General features: G+C 50.6%; 1 protein-coding gene across 3 annotated transcripts in view; it reads left to right on the forward strand.

Annotated features, from left to right (window-relative positions):
* The window catches only part of LOC142579887 (uncharacterized), a 354,590-nt gene that overhangs the window by 319,119 nt on the left and 13,990 nt on the right, over positions 1–21,481 (forward strand). For 2 of the 3 annotated variants that reach the window (XM_075690547.1, XM_075690548.1), the window contains exons 5-8: positions 2,888–3,046; positions 7,594–7,795; positions 15,738–15,916; positions 18,450–18,525. In XM_075690547.1, coding sequence (XP_075546662.1) covers positions 2,888–3,046; positions 7,594–7,795; positions 15,738–15,916; positions 18,450–18,525 — 616 coding nt within the window. The remainder of the gene's footprint in view (positions 1–2,887; positions 3,047–7,593; positions 7,796–15,737; positions 15,917–18,449; positions 18,526–21,481) is intronic. The other variant, XM_075690549.1, reaches the window with a different exon arrangement.

Consider the following 21,481-nt stretch of genomic DNA (forward strand, 5'->3'; position numbering starts at 1 on the left):
TCCGGCTGCTTCACACGCGCCCAAGGAGTCGCCACCGGAACCGGAAATGGGCCTCGCCTTGCTACCGCTGGGAGCTGACCCCTTCCCATTCTTTAAGCTCGCGCGGAGCCCTTTGTCTCGTATCTTTCCGTTGGTTTCAATTTGCGTTTCTGTCAACTCTCCGCGCGCTTCAAAGCCTCCTCTCCCTGTCCGTACTGAAGTGTAGTCGCCGAGGCTCTTTGTCGTCGCCGCCTGCTCCGCTGGCCATCGTAGCGGGCGTCTTGCTTTGTGCGAACTTTGTTATTTCTTCGTTGGCCCTTTCTTTTGTGAATGCAAAGCAGGAATGAGGGCCTTTCATAAGCCGAGAACGCCCTTTCTTATACGCTATGTGCGCTATGATTTGCGTTTTTCGTGGTTCACTGGTCCGCTGTCTTCGAGGGAACTGTCGAATGCGAAAGCCATCACGTTTCGCCCACCGCTTCCACATAGGCTTGCGTCGCTCGACCCTGCGTCGCTCGACCTGCGCAAGCGTAAAACACGTGCGTTCTCGGCGAGGGAAAAGAACTCGGGACTAGAAAAGAAAAATGAAAGAAAGAAGGAAATAAAGTTTACGATGTTCTTCAACAAATTCTCCCAGCGCTGCTAGATATTGTATAGTCGTCTCCATTCATGACTCGCATAAGGGACAATCTCTACTCTCTATGATCACGCGACAACATAGATACAAAATTGCAGGTGTTCTCGGCACTCAAGTAAAACGTGCTTGTGTGATACGCATTGTCCTGTGTCCAGTATTGCTTGCTGAGCACTACCTTCGACGCCACCACGCTATGGGGACCTCATGCATTGTCCGGTGCAGATTTCGATTTGCGTATGTCCTTGCTGCCGTCGTTCAGCTTCGTCTGTCGAGCTTTTCTCGAATTATTCTTTGTCGCTTTTGATGGTACTGCTTCTTTCCCTCGTGATAACTTTAAGCAATCGGGTTGACACATCTCGTGCAAACATGGCCTCGATGGAACTCGGAAATATATGATAGAATCTCCGCTCGAGTACTGGCGGGGCCAGGGGTGTTCGGGCCGACTGCTCAGATTTTTCTCACGCTATTACGAAGTAACAAACACTCTTCAACGTTCGCCCTGAATTTTCATAGATAAGTTATGTGAGAAAACAATAATTGCGCTTTAACGTATACATGGGACGCCATCGAACTTTTAGCAGCAATTAATAAACGGTTTCCGCAGAACTTCTGTCAACCTTTTAGCAGCAATGATCATCTCGCAGTGTTTGTATTATCGTCATCCAGGAGTTCGATCGAGTTGTGCGGTTGACGGTGCTCGTCACTGCGACAGGGCATTTATTTTTATTATTCCTTTCTCTCTCTCTCTCTCTCTCTCTCTCTCTCTCTCTCTCTCTCTCTGTTTGCTTTCGCGAAAGCAGGCGAAAGGACCGTGGCCTAGGAAAAGCCAGGCACAATACCGCGGGAACACGAGCGAGATCGGTCACGACCCGGTCCGCATTTACGCTCGCGCCAGTACACATATTCAGGCACTGGAAAAAAAAAAGGGGGGGGGGAAACGAGGGCAACCACGAGGACCTCCCGCCCGCGCCGTCGCATCGCACTACTACAAGGCCGCGGCCGGGCCACATATACGCGTGACGACCCACCGCGGGGCAATCAGCCCGACGCGGCGCTCGGCACCAGAGCCAGAAAAGAAGGGCGAAGCGCAAAGGTGACAGCGGCGCAGAACAATGGCCCCTACGCGGGCCTGCGGGTGGCCCGGCGCAGTGACTCTAGCGGGCACTTCGTATGTGCGATCGCGTGATGACCCCCCTCAGCCTCACCACTTTCCCGCGGCTCTCACGCCGTCTATAAGCCATGCATTGCCTGCGTGGAAGCGCGCATCTCTGCGGTTGCCTTTGCGTTCGCGGCTGGGCAGTGCAAAACGGGCAGCGCGGTCTCACGGGCACTTGACCACGATTTCTTGACGAACGCGCCAAGCTGTCACCTTGCTGAGAGTGCGTGAGAGAGAGAGAGAGAGAGAGAGAGAGAGAGAGAGAGAGAGAGAGAGAGAGAGAGAGAGAGAGAGAGAGAGGCTACATTGCGTGCTGCGACCTGCCGAGTTGCGTGCGGAATCATGCTTGCGCTTATGCGTGTCCCTGCCGGGCGATTATTAAAAGAGCTCTGGTGGGGAAGGGTGGTCTGGAGAGACAGACAGGCCGCTCAAGAGACGTGGACTTATTTGAGCAGCGAAGTTTACTGTGCGCGTGACCGAAGCAACGCCGACCATTCGAGACGTTGAAAAAGGAACTTTTACTTTGTGCCCGACGTTTGACGTGTACACGTAATACTTTTCTTCGAGAAAACCACGCCAAAGTGAAAAAAAGAAAGAAGAAATCCCATCTTGAGAAAATGACTTAGATGTGTTCTGTACCCCGTTCGACCATTTAGACTCACTGAAGTAAATTAGTTGCCTGTTTACGCATACCTAAATTATTACTACTGCGCTTCGGGGCATGGCCACCGCTCGTACGTTCGTGTCTATAGGTGTGGCGGAGACACTTTATTGCTCAGAACCGGTCACGGGCAGGCATTGTACATTTGCCAAGATTTATGACGTGATAAGAGAGAGAGAACGAACGGAGCAAGAACGATGCACGCATGATTCATTGCGCGCGTTTGTGGAAGTTGTCCAGCATGCATTGCATACACCTTGTCTAATGATGCGCAATGTCTCTTGTATCGCGACTTGCCAAATTAAATAAAGTAAAGCTTAATGCTAACAATTAATCAGTACGAAGCTATACAGCCGCCCAGCTTAATCATGTCGCTTTACGTTGATTGCAAACTTACTGGACATGTTGTTGGCCATTTACCCCGCCGTATACACGTGCCGTTTGTTCTGTGCAGGGAGTGAAAATCAAGATGGACGAGGCAGGCAACATCATGATAAAGCGGGCCAGCAAAAGCAACGTTTACATCAAGGAGATCACGGGCGGGGAAAACAACAGCGTCAGCGCAGACATCATCCGCAACAATGGCCTCCTGGAGTACGACAAGCCCGTCAAGGTGAGAGACAGAAATCATAATCATTCTCAGCCTGTTAATTTATGTCCACAGCGGGAGAAATGTCTCTCCCACCCATGTCCAACTGCACCCAGCTATCTTGCGCCAGCTGACGCCATCCGATGCCTGCAAATTACTTATTTGAACATCCCACCTGATTATCTGCAGTTCTCGACCTTCCTTTGGATCGCATTCTGTAACGCTAGTAGACCAACGTTTGCCTGCCTTTCGAAGCGGCAATGATCTGCCCTCAGACATAACCTGCTCTGCTCCGACACTTCCTCTTAATTCCAACTGGACTATCGGCTACCGCCGTTCTTCTCCCCAATACACATCGCTGTCTTCCTGTTTCTAACCGTTATGCCTACCACTTCTCGTTCCATCGCTCGTTATGCGCGGTCCTTAGCTTTTTCTCAAGCTGTCAAGAGAAAGCGTTATCTGCAGCACACCAGTCGCTATATCTCCTATTCAATTTTTTTTTAAATTCGTGCAATTACCCTCTCAACTTGCTGCACATAATGGTTCCAATTTCAACTACGATGCAAGTAGCAAGGACAAAATCTGTTGCAATAGCTTAAGGTTAAGAAACACGGAGTCATGTGGGCCAACCGCGGATAGTTGATAGTTTGGTTGAGATTACGAAGATGCGAGGTTCTGCAGGTGGTGCAGTAGGTAGAGAACATCTGACTAACGCTCTATATGAGAAGCAATATATCTCAAAGACGAAGAAGCGTGGGCGATGATGGCAGAGAAGTGAGTTAAACGACGACACCAGGAAATTTTCGGGATTTTATTTGACGCAGAATGACTTGAATAGTTGAGTGTATCTGCCTGCGAGAGGCATTTGTGCTGCTGCGAACTAATTAGGTTGGCGAAAGCGATGACAACTATGACGAGCCGAAACAAGCAAATAATAATAAAGCAAGGTCCCACCAGCTCTCGTAAGAAAAGAAGCTTATGCCATCGTTCGAGGACCAGCTTTATTTTACATGATTTGAATATTGGCAACTGGCGTATCCGCATTTGTGAATGCCGAAGGATGGTTGAGTTCAGCGACGGAATTAAGCTGAAAACAGCAAAGGGCATCCCGCTGTCAAAACAATAAAACTAACTGTCACGACTTGCCGCGCAGTATCAGGAACAAGATCCGGACATATGTGCTAAGCACAGTTATCGGCGTGTTCTTATTTTTGTTTCACTAAGTGCTATGTTCAACCGCAGTCAGAGCGAAGACACAGAGCGAGATGTCACGCCAAAGCGTTCATATTTACGCTGCCAATTCTGAACGCCTCCAAACGGGCCTTTTCGTTCACCGGAGGTCATAAATAGAAACGCCCGCTTAAACTCATGTAGCTTCTCGCGCAGTCCAGAACATAAATTCCCTTTCGCATCACCTTCAGCGCTTGCGTCCCCAACTCTGTTTGCCTCGCCATCTTCATCTGCCCACGCCTCATGCATTGAAATTCAGTTGCACTCGAGGCTTCACCAACCTATACCCTTTAATGTTAATCGCGCACCAAGGAAACCTTGATCGCGGGCACCGCGCTTCGCGATCTCTCTTCTCGAGACCGACGGCGACGAGTGCACGAAGTACGCGAGACGAGACAAGTTTTCAGGAAGGAGGGGGGGGGGGGGAACCTGCAACAGCAGTATGCGCACGGCGCAATCGGGATCTGTCCTCTTTGCAACACGGATGAGACCCTAATCTTTCAGCAGCGCCCGTAACTCCACAAAACCAGCGCAGAGTCCGAGCTCTCTGGACCGCTTTAACCGAGGGAGGCAGGCAGGCACGTCAACGCCCCCGTTCGTATTGCTTTCAGACCGTTGCACCACTCCGAGTGGTCGCATGATTGCTTCCTCTCCTATCGAAAGTACGCGCCGACAGGCGGTTGACGTAAGGTTTGCCTGATATATGACCTTCGTTGCACCACTCTGGGATAGCATAAATTAAGACGACGATGTACAGGAAAAGAAAAACGGGAGTGCCCGTACGGGAAAGAAACGTTGGCCAATCAAGCACGCACAGAGTGAAGCTGAAATCGTCGATATGCCCTCGGACTCATAAAAGGTACCGCAACAGGCAATCTGTGATATCGACAGGCCAAAATCAAAGGAAGGCGGGTCGCCTTGCGTTAACGCGCTGATGCTTCTGTTTTAACTCCTTATTCAGCAGCGTGGTAGTAAACACGTTTTAAAATCTAGACAGAGAAATTCCGCCTTCTTTATACGATAGGCGCTTTCTTCCTTTTTAATTGCTTTGATTTTAGAGAGAAAAAAAAGGCTCAAAGTGAACGGTTAATCGAACTCTATCGTCTCCAGGAGGATATGAGCGAAAATATCATTCCGTCCGTGACTAAATATGTATGTATACATATAAACACACGGCCCACGCCTTTCAGCCACAGCCAACGGTGCAAGAACACTTCCCATCTGATAGCACCGCCGTAGTGCGCTTATACGCCATCCGCAAACTAAGGAGGACCGGGATAAGGCCTGTTGTTGTGACGTTGTGCTTCTGCACAGCCCCGGAATTCCAGCACGTGGACCGCTGCCGGTATGGAAAGGAAAAAAAAAAAAAGCATTTCGTTATACAAAGAAAAATGGCGGGAGCGCACGGTTCATCCGCTCGCCGATCATCGGACGCGATACGCGAGAGCCCGTTCTGGACGGCGACCAGAAAACCGCGTTATACCGGTACACTGGCGCGCGCCGTGCAGCGGCGACCGTGTGGTCCGCGTCATCTGTAGCGGCGATCTCTGCGGCAGGAGCGCTTTCGCTTTCGTCCGCGCTCGATCTTGCCTCCCCGTGAAAAATGGCGTCGCCGTCGTCGCCGCCGCCACAGTGGCGACTAGCGGCGACGGTAGCTCGTCTCTTCTTGTGCCAACGTTCTTTTCAGCTGCCGCGATTAGCGCCGATTTCTTCCGCTAGAGGGCGCGGCGCGCGCGACATCCGCGATGTCGCTGGCGATAGGGCGCTTGAAACATGTACGGCGCGGAATCCTCGTATGGCGTTCTTTCGGTGATATGGTCCGAGCTTTTTGTTTCGTTCCTATTGCAACGCTTCGGGTGAAGCACTCGGCGAAGACGTTGCGTTGCGTCATCGCCACCTCTGATCTCGCGACATAGGATTGCCGCGAGTATTACTGAGCGTGGGCAGCGGGAAGTTCAGGGACCTTGACGGAACACGCGCACACACGCTTTCTCTCTCGAGTGGCGAACAGGATGACGTGGCGCAGTGTCTTTTGATTTACCAGATGACCGTGGTGTGAAAAACATGTTCCGAACTAGACTCACAGTTGTACTGTTAGAGGTTGAATGCGAGGTATAATGCGAAATTACAGAGCGCAACATTTCGCTGGGCCTCCATCTTTTTTTTTTTTTTTGCACCAAATGTATATCCACACCTATTAGCGAGGACAGATTTTCGGCGAGATAATGACAGTGCTGTAATAGGCAAAAATATTTGAACGAAGCAGAGGAGCCTTTCAAATTTAAATGGAGATCGCGTCAATGATTGCATAGTGGCCGGGTAGGAGAACAGCAAGACTGCTACAAATTCTATGCGTTTTTTTTTTCTTTAGTGAAGTGAGGTTAGAACACACAATAAAGCCAATGTTCGTTATGAATCGCAGCGCAGGAGTTACCTGTTCGCAGTGCCTGTGCAGAAGGAAAATTTGGCCGCTAAATTCAGCATTATCTTTTTCCTTAGAATATCCAACGAATTTTATGAAACGCACATTACTTTATTTTGAAAGCGGTAACGAATTTTAATATGATAAACACACATGCTAACGGTATGTCCATGCGCAGTTAAGAGCATGAGGCAAGCGTGACACTGCCAGTGAGAAACATGAATAAACCATTACTTTAGTCCTCAGTCAAAAACGTTCACATAACGCGATGTGAAGGCAGCTATTCTGAAGCTAACGCTGAAATTTTTTTTTGTAAAGTGACGATAGCTTCTTCCCCAATAAATCTCGACATCCCCGAATTCTCAGATCAATTCTAATAACTTTTGAGAACCCTGGACAAAAGTCACTTTCCGGGAATTCTCTCATGAAGCCCGTGACTTAACTTCCATCCAAAGTATAATAAGCTTTGCATTTTCTTTAGCTTGTTCAGTGTCTGCACTGACCTACTGTGAGTTTGAAGGAGGGGTTGTCCTTTCTAAGTATATACACTTCTTCAAAGCAATCACCTATATCTAGATTTAGTTGTCGCACCAGTTCGTTCTGGAATTGAAATAAGGCAGTGTTGCCTAAAAAAGACCCTTTTTGGAACCTACTCAGCCACGTCAATATTTCTCATGGGCGCAAATACGTCTAGATGATTTACTGCAAACCTTAAGTTCGCTCACAATCGTACACCCTTTGGCTGATAGCCCCGAATAGGCGCGTTCTAAAGAAGGGATACCAAACTATTACCATTCTTAAGGGCATGTTAAAGACAAAGCTTTCCGGCTTTTTTCGTCTGCCAGGCAGCACCTCTGATGTCACATCGCGGACTCTATAATAGAGTTTTCCGTCTTTTCTTCCCCGCTCACCGCCGCAGCTGTTCGACATCAAGAAGTTCCAGCAGAACGTGTCCCGTGAGCTGAAGCGTGCCTACCCGGACAGGCGGCACCTGGAGGCGCAGTGCCTCAGCTGCGTCTGCTTCGTCAAAGACAGCCCCGAACTCCTGGACTGCGCCGTCTGGGTCATGGTCATCAACATCGTCGCCCTCGACATGCTCAAGACCAAGCTGCCTCCGCCCAGTGAGTGCTCTCTCTCTCTCTCTCTCTCCGCCAATCGCCCGCTTTGTTGCCGAGCCTCATATGCACAGCTTTTAGCAGGCAGCGTCTAGATCTTGCGCTTAAAATTTCCTGTTGTACGTATTGCTCGCAGCTCGGTCTACTTCGCAAATGTGACCCCCACATTTTTGCCTTTCTTTCATAACACATCGTTGCCTTACCGCTATTGGAGTACAGGCTAGCGAGATGCCGCTCCAGACGACCGCATTATTGTTCCGCTTTTAGCCACACGTAAGCCTTCGAAGACGGCCAGGTGTGCCACTTTCGCTTTGAGTAGTTCACACCCTTAGTGGTCCTGGCAAAGTGCGAATATAACTGATCGGCTCCAGTGAGCACGCGCCCAGTGACCTCCCATTCCGGTGCGTTAAGCGCTGCGGTGCTGATGTGCGCACCACTTACGGACGCCATTTACACAACGACACCGTGAGATGCAGCATAGCGGAGCCGAATCTAATGGTGCCCCGGTGCGTAGGATGAAGGGGTGCTTTCGGTTTTTCACATGGCGTGAATCTGTGCGCCGATTTAGGTTGTGGTAACAATTATAGCGTTGTTGCTGTACTACTACTACTACTACTACTACTACCACTACTACTAGTAGTAGAAGTAGTAGTAGTAACAGTACTATAGTAGCAGTAATATAAACTGCGTACAAATTGGGTAGTTTGGCTGCTGATCCCAGGATTGTAACCAAACCAAAGCTTTAAACAAGATAAAAAGTGCAAAAATAATACAAGAGACAGAACTTTCACATTGAAAAAAAAAAAAAAAGAACTGCGAGACTCCGCTTTTGAGAACGAACTATACGTAATGGCGATAGCTGGGGGTAATAATCCACGCTATCCTACGGAGTTGACCAAACTGCGATGAGAATTTGCAGGGCGTACGGGGAAACTCGTTCTGTGCTAGCTCCGCGGCGATTCAGAATGATGCCCCGCAGAAACGGGCAGTAATGGCTCGCCATCTAGCGGCAAGAACAGGCAGCGTGCTCTTTCAGTGCCAGTAGTGGACGCCTAGTGCCGCTGGCCGCTGCCGACGAAGATCGAATGTCTTTCCATGAGTTATATAAGCTGTTAGTCATGTTGTCACGGCCATAGTCCTCCGTGGCGTAGTTTCCTAAATAACTTACCACGGTCGAGAATAAAGCCCCTCCACACACGTTTCCGCCGACCAGAAAAGCGGCGGTGGTGCGTGGATGCAGGGGCTTTAGTCGAGACGAACTCGAGCGCTGCAGTGGTTCAGCTATCACGCGAACTATGGGTAGTACATGGATTGTTTAATATTAGTGTTTGCAGCTTCAGACATTCTTGTGGCGTTATTAGTTCCGCTTCGTCTTTCTAATACTACCAAGAAATTATATTTTCTCTAAGCGTGCGAGTTTATACGCCCACATAACTATCGTGAATAGTTGCATTTATAACGCAATATTTTTGTTGTAAGTTACAGTAGAAGCCCGATAATAATTTTGCAGGGGACCACGAAAAATTAACACGTAATCCGAGATAACGTAACATCCAATAAAACTCGTGGAAGCTCTACCGATGAGACAAGAAGCTACTGTCACACCAAACCTGACTTGACGTTGATTAGCAAGCCAACAAACTAATGAAAGCTCTAAATAAAGCTCATTATCGCTTCCTGCCGGTTAGATTGCACGTTAAACCCTTTTTTTTGTTTGACGCGGTCGTAGCCGTGAATCACGCTAAATAAACCGCGTAATTTTAATCTGGTGCTTGGATCGCGCCTTTGATAATGAAAGCGTCTCACCGAGCACTCACAGCCTTTTATCGAAGGAACCCCACCGGGTATAGAAGGTTACGTGAATGCGTCTACGAACGTGAGTGTGGGGCGACTCCGTATGCCTTTGTCCACATCCTTCTGCATTTCGACTTCGCGAGCCGTGTTGTGATCGGAGACCGGCGACGATGTGAACACGGCGGTGGCGACTATTCTGCGCCGCACGGCATGTTCCGCGATGCGGCTGACCGTGTTGAGCAGCGTCGTGCAAGGCGGTAAAAGTAGGCGGATGACGCCGCGTTGGTGGTGCCCCGTAGCAGCCGTTGGACGTAACAACCGGGAAGATAATACACATGACTTTATGAAAACTATATGGGACGGTACTTCAAGACATCAGGGCTGGGAAAACGTAACACATAGGAACATAGCGACGAGGTCCTATAGCTATCATTTTTCAAAGCCACAAATTCGTTTGAAGCCAGAAAGAGGAAGTTTAGGGAAATCCAGCCAAATCTGGCTGAACCACCATACTTGCATCTTTCGTTTACATTGGCGCCGTAGTTGCATCTAGTAATGTCTAAGTTCCGTTGAGCATGAACAAAATGGCGAGTCTCGTCGCACGTGCCTTTTTCGCTGTACCGCCTACCATATCTTGATGGGGCAGCAAAGATGTTCAACCAGTACTAACTCGCCCAAATGTCGATCCTTCTACGCCTACCATATACCATTCTCTGCTAATCTACTTCTGTTTATACACATTACAGGCCTAAATCATGGAGCTCACTGCGTAACCGTTTTTCGCGTAGTTTCCCGCCTCAATGAATCCCGCTCGCCTAACCTCTATAGGACGTACGCGTGTATAGTCGCTGTTTGCCAGAGTATAGCGTTCGTGGCTGTCGTAACCGCGTCGCTATCAGATCGCGCGGGCATCCTGCATCAAAAAAATACTCGCCGCCGAAACCTACGAAAACTCAAGGTAGGTGTGGACGCAGCCTCGCGACGCACTTCGAAAGCTTATCTTTTTTTCCTGTTGGCACTGCGGATTTCGACGTCCACCCATCCGCATGACTGAAGAAAAAAAAAAAAAACCCACGCGAAGGAGGAGGTCTTCTAGTCTTCTAGAAGGCGTTTATTGGAACAATGCCGACCGCTCCATAACCTCGTGACGCTTGACGCACGGCGCGCCTCACGGTGATTGCGTGCACCGATGGACAGTCTGCGAACGGAGCGGGCCAAAACGGGAGATGAGAGAACGGAAGAGAAAAAAAAAAAAGAGAGCCCATCTCCGTGTGACTCGTCCGAGAAGCACACGGACTCGCAAGAAAAACAACGCCCCGGCTAAACGCTCGAGCTTCTTCGGGGCTTCCGCCTCGTTTATATAACCGTGACGGTAAGCCAGCTGCAGGCTTCGTCTGCCCCGCGTTTTGGCACTGAGAGCGCGCACTTGGCAGCGCCGAGCTTGCTCGATCGCTGATCAGGAGGGTGTTTGGCCAGATAACGGCGACGATCACGATGCGACGCGCGTCTGTTGTGATGACGCTTCTTTATTCAATTCTTCGGCGCGTCCCACGCGCCTCGAGACACGGCCAAGACGGCACTGAAGAGGCGTGACGCTACTCGAAGTCGCTTCTGTTATAACTTGCGCGTGGTGTTAAAAAGCACCTGGTGTTGCGCTCATAATTAATTTTTCAATCTTTCTGTAGGCCGTGTTCGAACAATCGTGGAGTTGCAAGGACGATGTACAAGATGCTGTTGCCTATTTCTCAACTATATAAAAAAAGAAAGAAAAATAAGTGCCCGAAAATGCACACTAAGTTGGTTTGATCAGCTTGGCGAGCGTATATAACGCTTATCAGCGCGAAGGTGATGCCACAGCTAATCGATCATATCAAAGGACCCCTTCCATGCTATCGCTTCGCAAAGTTCAGGCGCAGCTATCATCATCACCGCCAATTTATTTATTGACGTCACTGCACTTGCTCGGCCACAGTGCTTAGCTTTTGTTGCGTGAAGCGTTTAGTGCTTGTCGTGCGTAAATCTTAATAAGGGGTGGGAGTTCGGGTAGAGGGGCGGGGCCGGAGGATGGTCTGTTTTACAAAACTTGCAGAATTCCAACGCGACCTATATATTTTTTCTCATGCCGACAAGTTTCAATGCCCCAGATTTAATGGAAATCAGCCCCACAGACGATAACGAAATAAAGTTCGTTTAGAAGGAAACAATGACGCAGTAAAATTTCATATTTGGATTATCTCCAAATGCACCGGTTTACGGAACGCATGAATTCAATTTATATGCGTTCTATAGTCAGCTACAGCCAGCGGGATAAATATTCACAATCAAAGTTGTCCTCTCATGGTTTACGACATATCACGGAGCCCTTTTTGTGTGCTCGCACTGAATGCCTGTCTACGAGTCATGTGCGACCGCCGCGAATTCGCTACGAAATGACAGCTCCGTCGCAAGCGATCCACGAGCTCTCGAGTTAACCAAGATGGGACGAGACCGCAGCAGGATCACGCTTTGCGGGAAAATACCGCATCACACATGCCGGTAGCGCTGCGCGAAGTCAAACCAACCAATCCGCGAAGCCAGCGAGTTTCTCGGTTGCAGAGATAAGAAGTGATAAATATAATGCCAGCACACTTCACACCAGGTCTACAGATAATGAGTAGGAGTATTTGCCTCTCGGATTTCCCCGCGCTTATTGCGGCAGCAAGTTATAAGGGCACTGTTACATTAACCGAATGAAAACGAAGAGAGAAAGAACAAAGCACGTCTCTTAATACGCAAGTACGACGAATTAACGTATCCATTTCTTGCGTCAAAGGGTCTTCCTAGCCTAGTAATTTCCGCGGCAGTGGAAAGGGAGCGAGCTCTTCTTTCCACCGCGCATACGACTGCAGGCGTACATATTGTTTCCTGGTGGCCAGTTCAGCGCTCGAAACAATTACGGAAATTGTAACTACGTAATGCGAGGCTCGAGAACAAGCCAGGAGGGTGTTAGAAAAGAAGTACATAAAAGATAAAAAAAAAACAAAGAGCGAGAGAGAGAAAAAAGATTTCAGCACAAGCAAACCACGCAGGCTTTGCGTATACAGTAATATACAGCATCACCACTCTCGCCAGAATCCACGCACCTCGTCCTTGGCCTCGCACGTCGGCACTGCCTTGCCGCGTACTTACACCGCAGCCCGCGACCTTTATCATCACGCTTGTAGGGAGGCGGAGGCGCCCGCCCGCTCGCCCCGCTTTTGCTCGGCGCACTAAGTACACCCACTATATACCGTTCGCGCCTGAGCTGCTCGCCTACCTCCACTCCATCGCTAGCGGAGAGGTTCCCATGACTCACGCGCGAGGAAATTCGGTCCTCCCGAAGGAGGAGAAACAATCTCGAAACAACGCGCGCGTATAATCGCAACCTTCCCCGCGGCCAGAGACCGTTCAGCCTGACCAACCATTATTTACCCGCACGCGGTCATTGGGCCAATGGGACCGGGGCGGCCACGTCTCCAAATTAGAAGCAAAGGGTTGAGCCGAGCTCTCTGCCGCCTAGAGTGTTACGCACGGGATCGCCCGGTCAGCTCTTTCTCGGAGAAACACACTGGGAGGAAAGGAGAGAGGGGGGAGGGAGGAGCGAGAAAGAGCGGGGGGCCGATACGGGGTCTTTACCGCTCGGCGCGATGTTGATCCGCGCACACGAACGCGCGGAAGCCCCCGCAGCCGCCAGAGATAATCACAGGTTTCGCTCGCGCGGACTCGCGAGCCGACGCGCACAAGGCAGCTACCGTATCGAGGCTGGCTGGAGGCATCGTATGAGCGCGGCGTCTCTGGTAGTACGTGTGTGCGAGGTTGTGCCGGGTCCCTGGCCGAACTCACCGCCTTGGGGCAGGGAGCCAAGCCGGACACAATCTACGAAAGTGAGGATCTCTCCAAGCACGTACACCCACACGCACACACTGCCGCGAACAGACGATGGCTCCACCTCTGCTGCCAGCGTGGATATCAAAAGTTTAGCAGGAAACAGCGAACGCGAGAAGGCCGGGGGTACAGGAAGGTGGGGGAGAGTGAGGAGTCTCTTGAGTTTACCGCCGATGTGAAAGAGCTGGAAGAGAACGAAGAGGAGATCAACGACGCCATCTTGTAGTCAGGTATAGATGAGTGGAGTCCGTGCCTGCAATCACGTCAACCCCTCCCTTCCCTGCGGTGTTGTGTACGCGCAAATACGCGCTACGCGCATAGTTGACAGCCCTGGAAGTGGGGTCTAAATAAAGCAAAAGCAGAGCCCTAACGCTGCGGCTTCCAGCGCACGCGCCTCAAGGGCGCTGGCCCCCGGCACCATGCCTCAAGCCAGCCAAATAGGAGGGGGTGTGGTTGCCGCGCGCGGACGCGCAGCGAAGATACCCCCCTTCCTCAGCCGGCTGTTTCCGCCGCCACCGGCGCACGCGCGCCGTGACCGACCGAGGACAGCAGCGGCCTATCGGAGGTGCCCGACATGCCGCCGCAATCACGGCACAGCCACCGCAGTAAGCAGAGGTGGTGGTGGCACGATCTACTTTCTCTCGAGCGCCTTGCGCATACGACAACGAATGCCAACCGCGGAGAGAGAGAGAGGGGTTGGGGTGGGGAACGAAGATAAAGAAATGGACGGGTTGCGAGAATTCGCAGGCCTCTGTGTCGGCGCGCCAATTGCCCCTGTGGCCCACCGCCGAATGGCACATCGTGGAGTCGGGGGAAACCTGACACACGAAGCGCCAGTGCTTGGGGCCTTTTTGCGAGCCGCGCGACTGTTTTCGGAATACTGGGCGTCGGGCTATGGAGCGGGAAGACGGTAGGATAAGAGCTTACGTGGAAAGCTGATGAAGGGGCGCTGATCGGTTATTGGCGCGTGCCTTGCCCCCCTTCCCGAACCCCCGCCGAGGCATCCCGGATGAGCGTTGCTGCTTCGCACCTGTCACAATCGGAGGGGGGGGGGGGGAGGAATCTATGCCTTTGATAATTCAAGCGGCTCCGCATTTGACATTTCGTGATGCAATCCTGTCATGGTTTCGATTTCACTTTCGCCGAAGGGGCGCCCACATAAACACAGGGACTGCGAAGTTTATTCCTAATATGAGAGTCACCTTTGTTCCCCCTACCCCGTTTTATTTTATTGGTTTGTCTGTTCTTGGCAGTACGCTTGCGACAATCACGAGTTGTTGCCGAGGCAATAGGTCGACGACACATCGCCTATAGGGCGCCAACCTTTTGCAGTTTAGCAAGAAAGCAAGCGCCGCAGAATTGCAGTCCTGGCAGCTAGCCATGCTTGCTTCAATGTCGACGGTATCTATGTATTTTAGCCGGTCCCTTTACTGCTCAAGCACAGAACGACAGAAAGCTGAGCTAGTTGGTAAGGATTCATTATGCAAAAAAAAAAAAATAAATAATAAGGGAGGCGTGCAGACAGGACACAAGAGTTGAGAAGTGGACGGCGTTCGTGTTGTCCACTTCGCTACTCTTGTGTCCTGTCTGCACGCCTCACTTCTTTTTGCATAATGCTCAAGCACTGCAGATCCCAGGTTGCTCACTTTTCTGGCGTGTTGACGTTCAAACAAAAACCAGTAGCGGGTAGCTATCACGTTCGCATGCCAGATGTAACTTCCTGCAAACGCGCCTTCAAGTAGGACGAATTCAACTGCAGAGCGTTTGCAACTTTGGCCACTAATGTAATCGATTATATCATGTGTCTCTCACATTGTCAGTGAAAGGGTGGTGGTGAAAACACCTTTATTTACAGGGACGACCTCGAGGCAATGAAAAGGCGGGCAAAGTATCGCACGTCTCATATAGGGGAATATGAAATTACTTGCTGTATACAGGATAGGAGCGTGCGATATGATGAGCCACTTAGCCATTTTAGCTGGCCACCTTCATCTCGAATGTTACGGTGACCCTTGTTTAAACAAAAATCCGTCAATGAAGAAAAAGGATTTTCACGGCGCTCACTGATTTGCTCATATAGGCCACTGCTATCGCGTTTTTTTGTTCCTTTTTTCGGTGATCCCTCTTGACCGAGGCTTTTCTCGTAATTGTATCACTGAAATTCCCCATTGTCCTACCCATGTGTGCCGCTTACATCTGTGCCACAGCCTCGCGAGTCGCTCACTCTGTGCTCGCGTGCTCTTCGTCGCAGTGTCCAAGCGCCAGAGCGCCCCGAACCTGGTGAGCGTCTTCGACCGGCCGCTGAGGCTGCCCGAGGAGGACCCGTACAGCCTGCCGGGAGCCGTGCCGCGTCAGCAGCCACAGCCGCCCAGGGAGTCGAAGCCACCGAAGCTGCCGCCGAGGGACTTGCCTCGCGTCAGTGTGCCCAGGGTCAGACACGATCCTCTTCTTCACTTCTCGCAAAGTTTGTGGGGGCGAAAGTCCATGTAGCTGAAGCCACGGAGGAAGGTTAAATAAGTTGGAGGGAGGGTATTGTATTAACAAAACTGAAACCAGGAAAATGCTGGCCCGACACGTGATAGCGTCACGGTAAGCTTTAGCGTGTTACACCACATCGTCACCCGCGCTCAGCACACGCTGTTGCGAAAAGACAACAGACGCCACCAGCAACGTGTGGCCGCCGCACTCGCGTAGTTGCCAAGTTCATCAAGGAGGAGTGGGACTCGCTTTTGCGTAGCCCCGCTCTAGAAAAGCAAATCCTGGCCGTCCGGCGTGCCCGCGACCGGGCCGGTGGGCTAGACCTGCCGGTCTAGCCCACCGTGGGACTAGCCGGGTGCGCGACGAGTTCGCGTCCTCGCCGGACCTACATTAAAGTTTATTCACTCACTCACTTGCCACGAGGACGATAAATGTGCACGTGGCAATAAAGCAAACCAAGCTGCACGAGCATACGGGAACGAATGTGCGCAGGTTGGCAAAGCACCCGAACGAGTGCGCGTCGATGAAAAACCTACCGGGAACCAACCACACTAAGACGAGTCCACGCAGCGAAGGGTCACGTGTTGGGCCAAACATTTTTCAAAGAGAAAAAGGCGAAGCGGATAGATACACGGAGAGTCGGCTCGTGAAGACTGGCTGCATGACGTAATGCTCCCTCCTAGTTTATTTTCGTGTTTCATGGCTACCGTCTATATAGGGCTGCCCTAGGCTGCAGGTCAGCTGAGAAAAAAGGCGCAGGTCCCAGCTGAGGAAACAATAAATGAATTCAACACAATATTAACAAAAAATCAACGCATATCTCCAACATACATTATTCGCAGGTCTTGTATAGACGTAAAGAACGATTGGCATGCTAGTCCGAATTTTTTTTTTATCTCGAGGGATATCATGTGCCACATTTTAGCTACATTTAATTAAATTAATCTTTAGTCATAAACGTTGCCACATTTGGACAGTCTAATATTCCCATTCGAAGCATGTCGCGTATTACGTATAGGATCCCTTCGTTCCTTAATCTGACCCTACTTGTCGCATAATTATTTTTATAGGCATCGTATACGAAGCGTCCCACGTTCAAGGTCCAGTTCTCCTGCTGTAACTAGGCTGAATTTGTCGAGTTCATCAGCTTTTAACTGATTGCGAGTGTAGTTGCGTCTGTGAATTCTGGGGTTTTGCGTGCCAAAACCATGATTTGATTATGAGGCACGCTTAGTACGGGACTCCGAATTAGTTTTGACCACCGGGGGATCTTTAATGTGCCCATAATGCACGGGACACCCGCGTTTCTTGCATTTCACCCCCATCGAACTGGTCCGCCGCGGCCGGGATTTGATCCCGCGACCTCGTGCTTGTTAGCGTCTGCCTTCCAGTGGTCGTCTCTCTCTGTTTTTTTGCGTAAGGCTTCATCTTAATCTTCTTATTGTCTTTTCCTTTCTTTTTAGCAGCAGCGTGGTATGGCTGCGCGAAAAAAATACAGTCACACGTAATAAGTCCTAGTGAGAAAGCAATCTGATTTGTTTGATTTACAATGCTAACATAGGAATGAGCCCTATCAACACGTGACTAACGATAGGAATGCTATTAAAAGAATAGAAATTTAGATGTTTATACGTGGGCATACGTTGCAGAGGATGCGCTCTTTGGAGCTTTTGGAGCTTTTTCAACTCATGGGCCTCGAGTTTTGTCTGCATATAGACTTGTGTCGTCAATAAGCGCATTCTCTGTTTCCTTTCTCCTCTCTCTATCTCTTCTTTAGCGCCGGTGTAAAGAACATTTCGCACGCCCGCGCAGTCGTGTTCCGAAGTGCCTCATGTATAAGTTGAGAAGGTGGGCAAGACAATTTTGTTAGATACGTTATGCTGTCCAAACACGGCGTACGCTGCATCTGCAACGCACATGGGAAAGATAAAAGCCAGGCTATTGAAGTGATATTTGCGAGGATACTCCATTAGCGAACAAATTACATTGTTTCGCTTCTGGGTGGCATGAGTGCCAGTACTTTTTTTATACTGTTTAAGTACCCCAGTGTCGCTAAAAGCGGCAAAAATCATGAAAGCTATAGACAGTGTCTTCGCCACGCTGCAGTAACTTATACCTCTGCCCGCGAAGATGACTGTGCTGTGCTGTGAAGTGTCCACCTACGCGTTGCACAGAAACAGTATGCTGTGCAACCTGCATCATATTCACCATACCACCACCCTCCTTACTCTTCACGTCGTATCTCTGTTATTCCACCAAAGCACTTTCCCAGCGTGGAGTAGCAGGCACTTCACTCAGGACAACCTCTCTATCTTTCTGCCGTTAAATATTATCTCTCTTGTACACATAAACATATCCTTTTCTCAGGAGAATTGCGAAGTTTTTGTTAATTTTCTTCAGGTCCTTTACATCGGAATTTTTCGCCAGGCTGCATTGCCGGCCGGTGATGTGATTTTCCCCAAATCCTCCTTCTTTCTACTTGCAGCCTGACTACGAGGACGTGGATCCTGCAGTCCGACCTCCACCTCCTGTCAACCGGAAAAAGAACCCTGGTTTCTACGGTAAGTTAGCAACATGTCGGCATCATTTTGCCGCATGTGACATCACAATTACTTGACTTTAACGGCGACGTCAACTGAACCAAAAGTCAGTATGTTACGTACATCTATATTGTCCCTGCACTGCAGGCATACGTGTGAGAGGACGCTCGAAAGGACTTTTTCGCAAGCACGTGAAAAGTGCCAGTTTATTTATTTATTTATTTATTTATTTATTTATTTATTTATTGATGATACAAAGGAAGAGGGAATAACAATGATATAGCAGACGGGGAGAATAGAGAGTTGTGTGGCCACGGGCAGCTCAACTGCCTCACTGCCTTGCCGGCACCAGGTCTGTCGTGCGGCCAAAGCATGATAAAGAGAATGACCAAGAGGTGGGGGGTGCGAATGCACATGATTAGGTACGAAAAATCGCGAGCAAAATTTTGTTTTTTCAAAAAAAGAAATGAAGTACTTGATCTCAAGATGGTCTGACAATGTGATCGCATCTAAAGTTATAATCCATTATGTCGCAAGTACTACTTATTAACACAGTCCTCGTCATCACGTAAGAACGGCAACGACTTCGCTTTCAAGCCACGAAAATATAGCTACATCATCAAATCCTCTTTATTAGTTAGGGTCCCTTTCTGGACTGGTTTCCTTTCTGGCTTTCATGGGTGAGCAGCATCAAGTCGAGGAAGACATTCGGTCAGTTTACGCAAACCGATAAAACTGGGTTGAACTGGCGTTCGGTGTTACCGTTCTGTCATATTGGAGGAGCGTCGGCTCAGGATTGGCCAACGCGAACAGTGTAGATTGTTCACGCGGGTCGACCCACACCGATCCGACGCACCAGCCGACTGAAAGACGTAATACATCGAACGCCGATTCAACCCGCTTTGCTTGGGTTCGTGTATAAACGCAGCAAATCTGTGTCTGGGCTTGACGAACTTCACTCATGAGACGTCCAGATTAGAGCGGTCGATTCAGCCCGACGTAAATCGCAAGTTTCAAGTAAACATGGTTAGCACAATTCATCGACTGGCAGGTGACCCACAACGAATAACTCGCCTCTCTGTTCGGTATCAATTTTCTCGCTTTGTGTCGGTCGCAGAGTGGAACTCTACACAACCAAAACACGCACTCGGGCATCTCCGAGGCATTTTTCCTTGCACAGTTCCGCCGAGACCATACAGGGACATCGATCAACGTACGCCTTCCTTAAAGTTTTCATCGTGCACAATCACGGCAAGAAGTGTCCGCACATGTAGGCATGTCGCAAGCCTAAAGCCCCAACCAGACGTACGCGCTGGTACGCGGCCCCACGCGCCGCACCGCGTGTGAGCGCGTACGACGTCAGGCGCGGAGGCTGCATCGCATGTCGACGCCTGGCGGCGTGGAGACCTTGCACTGCTTAAGCACTGCTAGGTTTTTTGCGCCCGCGCCGGAAGCTGCCGCTCGCTTCACCCGCCCGACGCGCCTCACGTGACCACGGCGAACTAACGTGACGTGCAGGCAAGCCCGGGCAAACTGCGTGCGTTGTGATCAGAGTTCCGCGAGGGTTCTGGTGTTTTATGATGGCAGCTGCTGAAGTCTTCAGCCGTAACGGGTGCATTATTACCGAAATGTTGATCGCTGACGTTCGGGACCTGACACAGCATGCAGCACGCGTAAGGCACAGGCGTAAGGCACAGAGCACGCGAGTGATGCTATGCCGACGCTGCTGCAGGTTTCACCCAGTTCACAATACGCGGTATTAAGCCGCAGTTGAACTGACTGAACCACTAGGAGTCGTGCAATATCTTTTTTTAAATGCAAAACAAATTTTAAGCTAAATGTTATTGTGTTTTACTGCCATCTTTAGCACATTGCTTAACGTGGCGGTCAAGCGCGTCACCACGACGAAACGCGCGGCGACGCGTGGCAACTCGTGGATCGTTTGGGTGCGCGCCCTCTTCCTCTGCCGGGCGCGACACTACGTCGAGTGAGCGCGGCGCGCGCGGACGCGTTTCAACGCGTACGTCTGGTTGGGGCTTAATGTGCGAGACGCGTCAAAACCAACGCAGCGGGGCTCGCGGGGGCCCGACGGCGTCTCCTTGAACCGTCCGCGTCGAGGGAAAAAGTAACCGTTGCGAGCAAAATAGCGCGGTGGCCCGTCACCAAAGGGGCCGGTGCCCACGCACTCCGTTTCAAATGGGCGCAGAAACAACTGTGGAAGAGAAAAACAATAACAGCCCTGGCCCGAAAGCTCATCTGTCTCCCCGTCAGCCACGGAAAGACAGCCGACGCCCGCGGAGCGATGTCGCACTTCGCGCTCGTTGCCGGCGAAGAAGGCGAACCGGCGCCTACTGACTGGAGTCGCGAGGTCGACACGCGAGCGAGACCCCCGCACGTTTGTTTTCGTCTCTGTGCACCGCGGAATGCCATGCGCACAGTGTTTGGATCGCACCGCTGGTACGATCTGTTGGGAACTCGGCGCTGACGCCCGTGGTTGTACCTGGGTCGCAAGCCCCAAGGGTAGCGTTGGCCTGGCGGCCTGGGGTACAACTGGAAGCATCCGAAGGTCCCGGCAAAGCATGAGTCGACTGGTAACAACGAAACAACTTGTTTATTTTAACATCGCAAAGAGTTGGCGGTCAGGTTTGACCGAAGTAGAGAGACGGGAGAGCACTTCACTCAACAGAAGAAATCGGAGCCCCTCCTTTTGGCGTCCGGGGGCAGCTGTTTTTATACTCTCGCAGTTGAGGGCAAGAAGGAACCCCTCAAAAGACGAGCACGTGAATGTACAATGGGCAAATGGTGACGCACACTGTCGTAGCGCTGCCGTAGCACCATGTCGAGCACGCTCTCGTAGCACCCTGTTGTAGCGCTGCCGTAGCACCATGTCGAGCACGATCTCGTAGCACCCTGTCGTAGCGCTGCCGGTCGGGCACAATGACTGTAATGAGAGGATGATCCCTGCTTTCGCTTCGCC

This window comes from Dermacentor variabilis, chromosome 4, assembly GCF_050947875.1.
Source record: "Dermacentor variabilis isolate Ectoservices chromosome 4, ASM5094787v1, whole genome shotgun sequence".
Lineage (NCBI taxonomy): Eukaryota > Metazoa > Arthropoda > Arachnida > Ixodida > Ixodidae > Dermacentor > Dermacentor variabilis.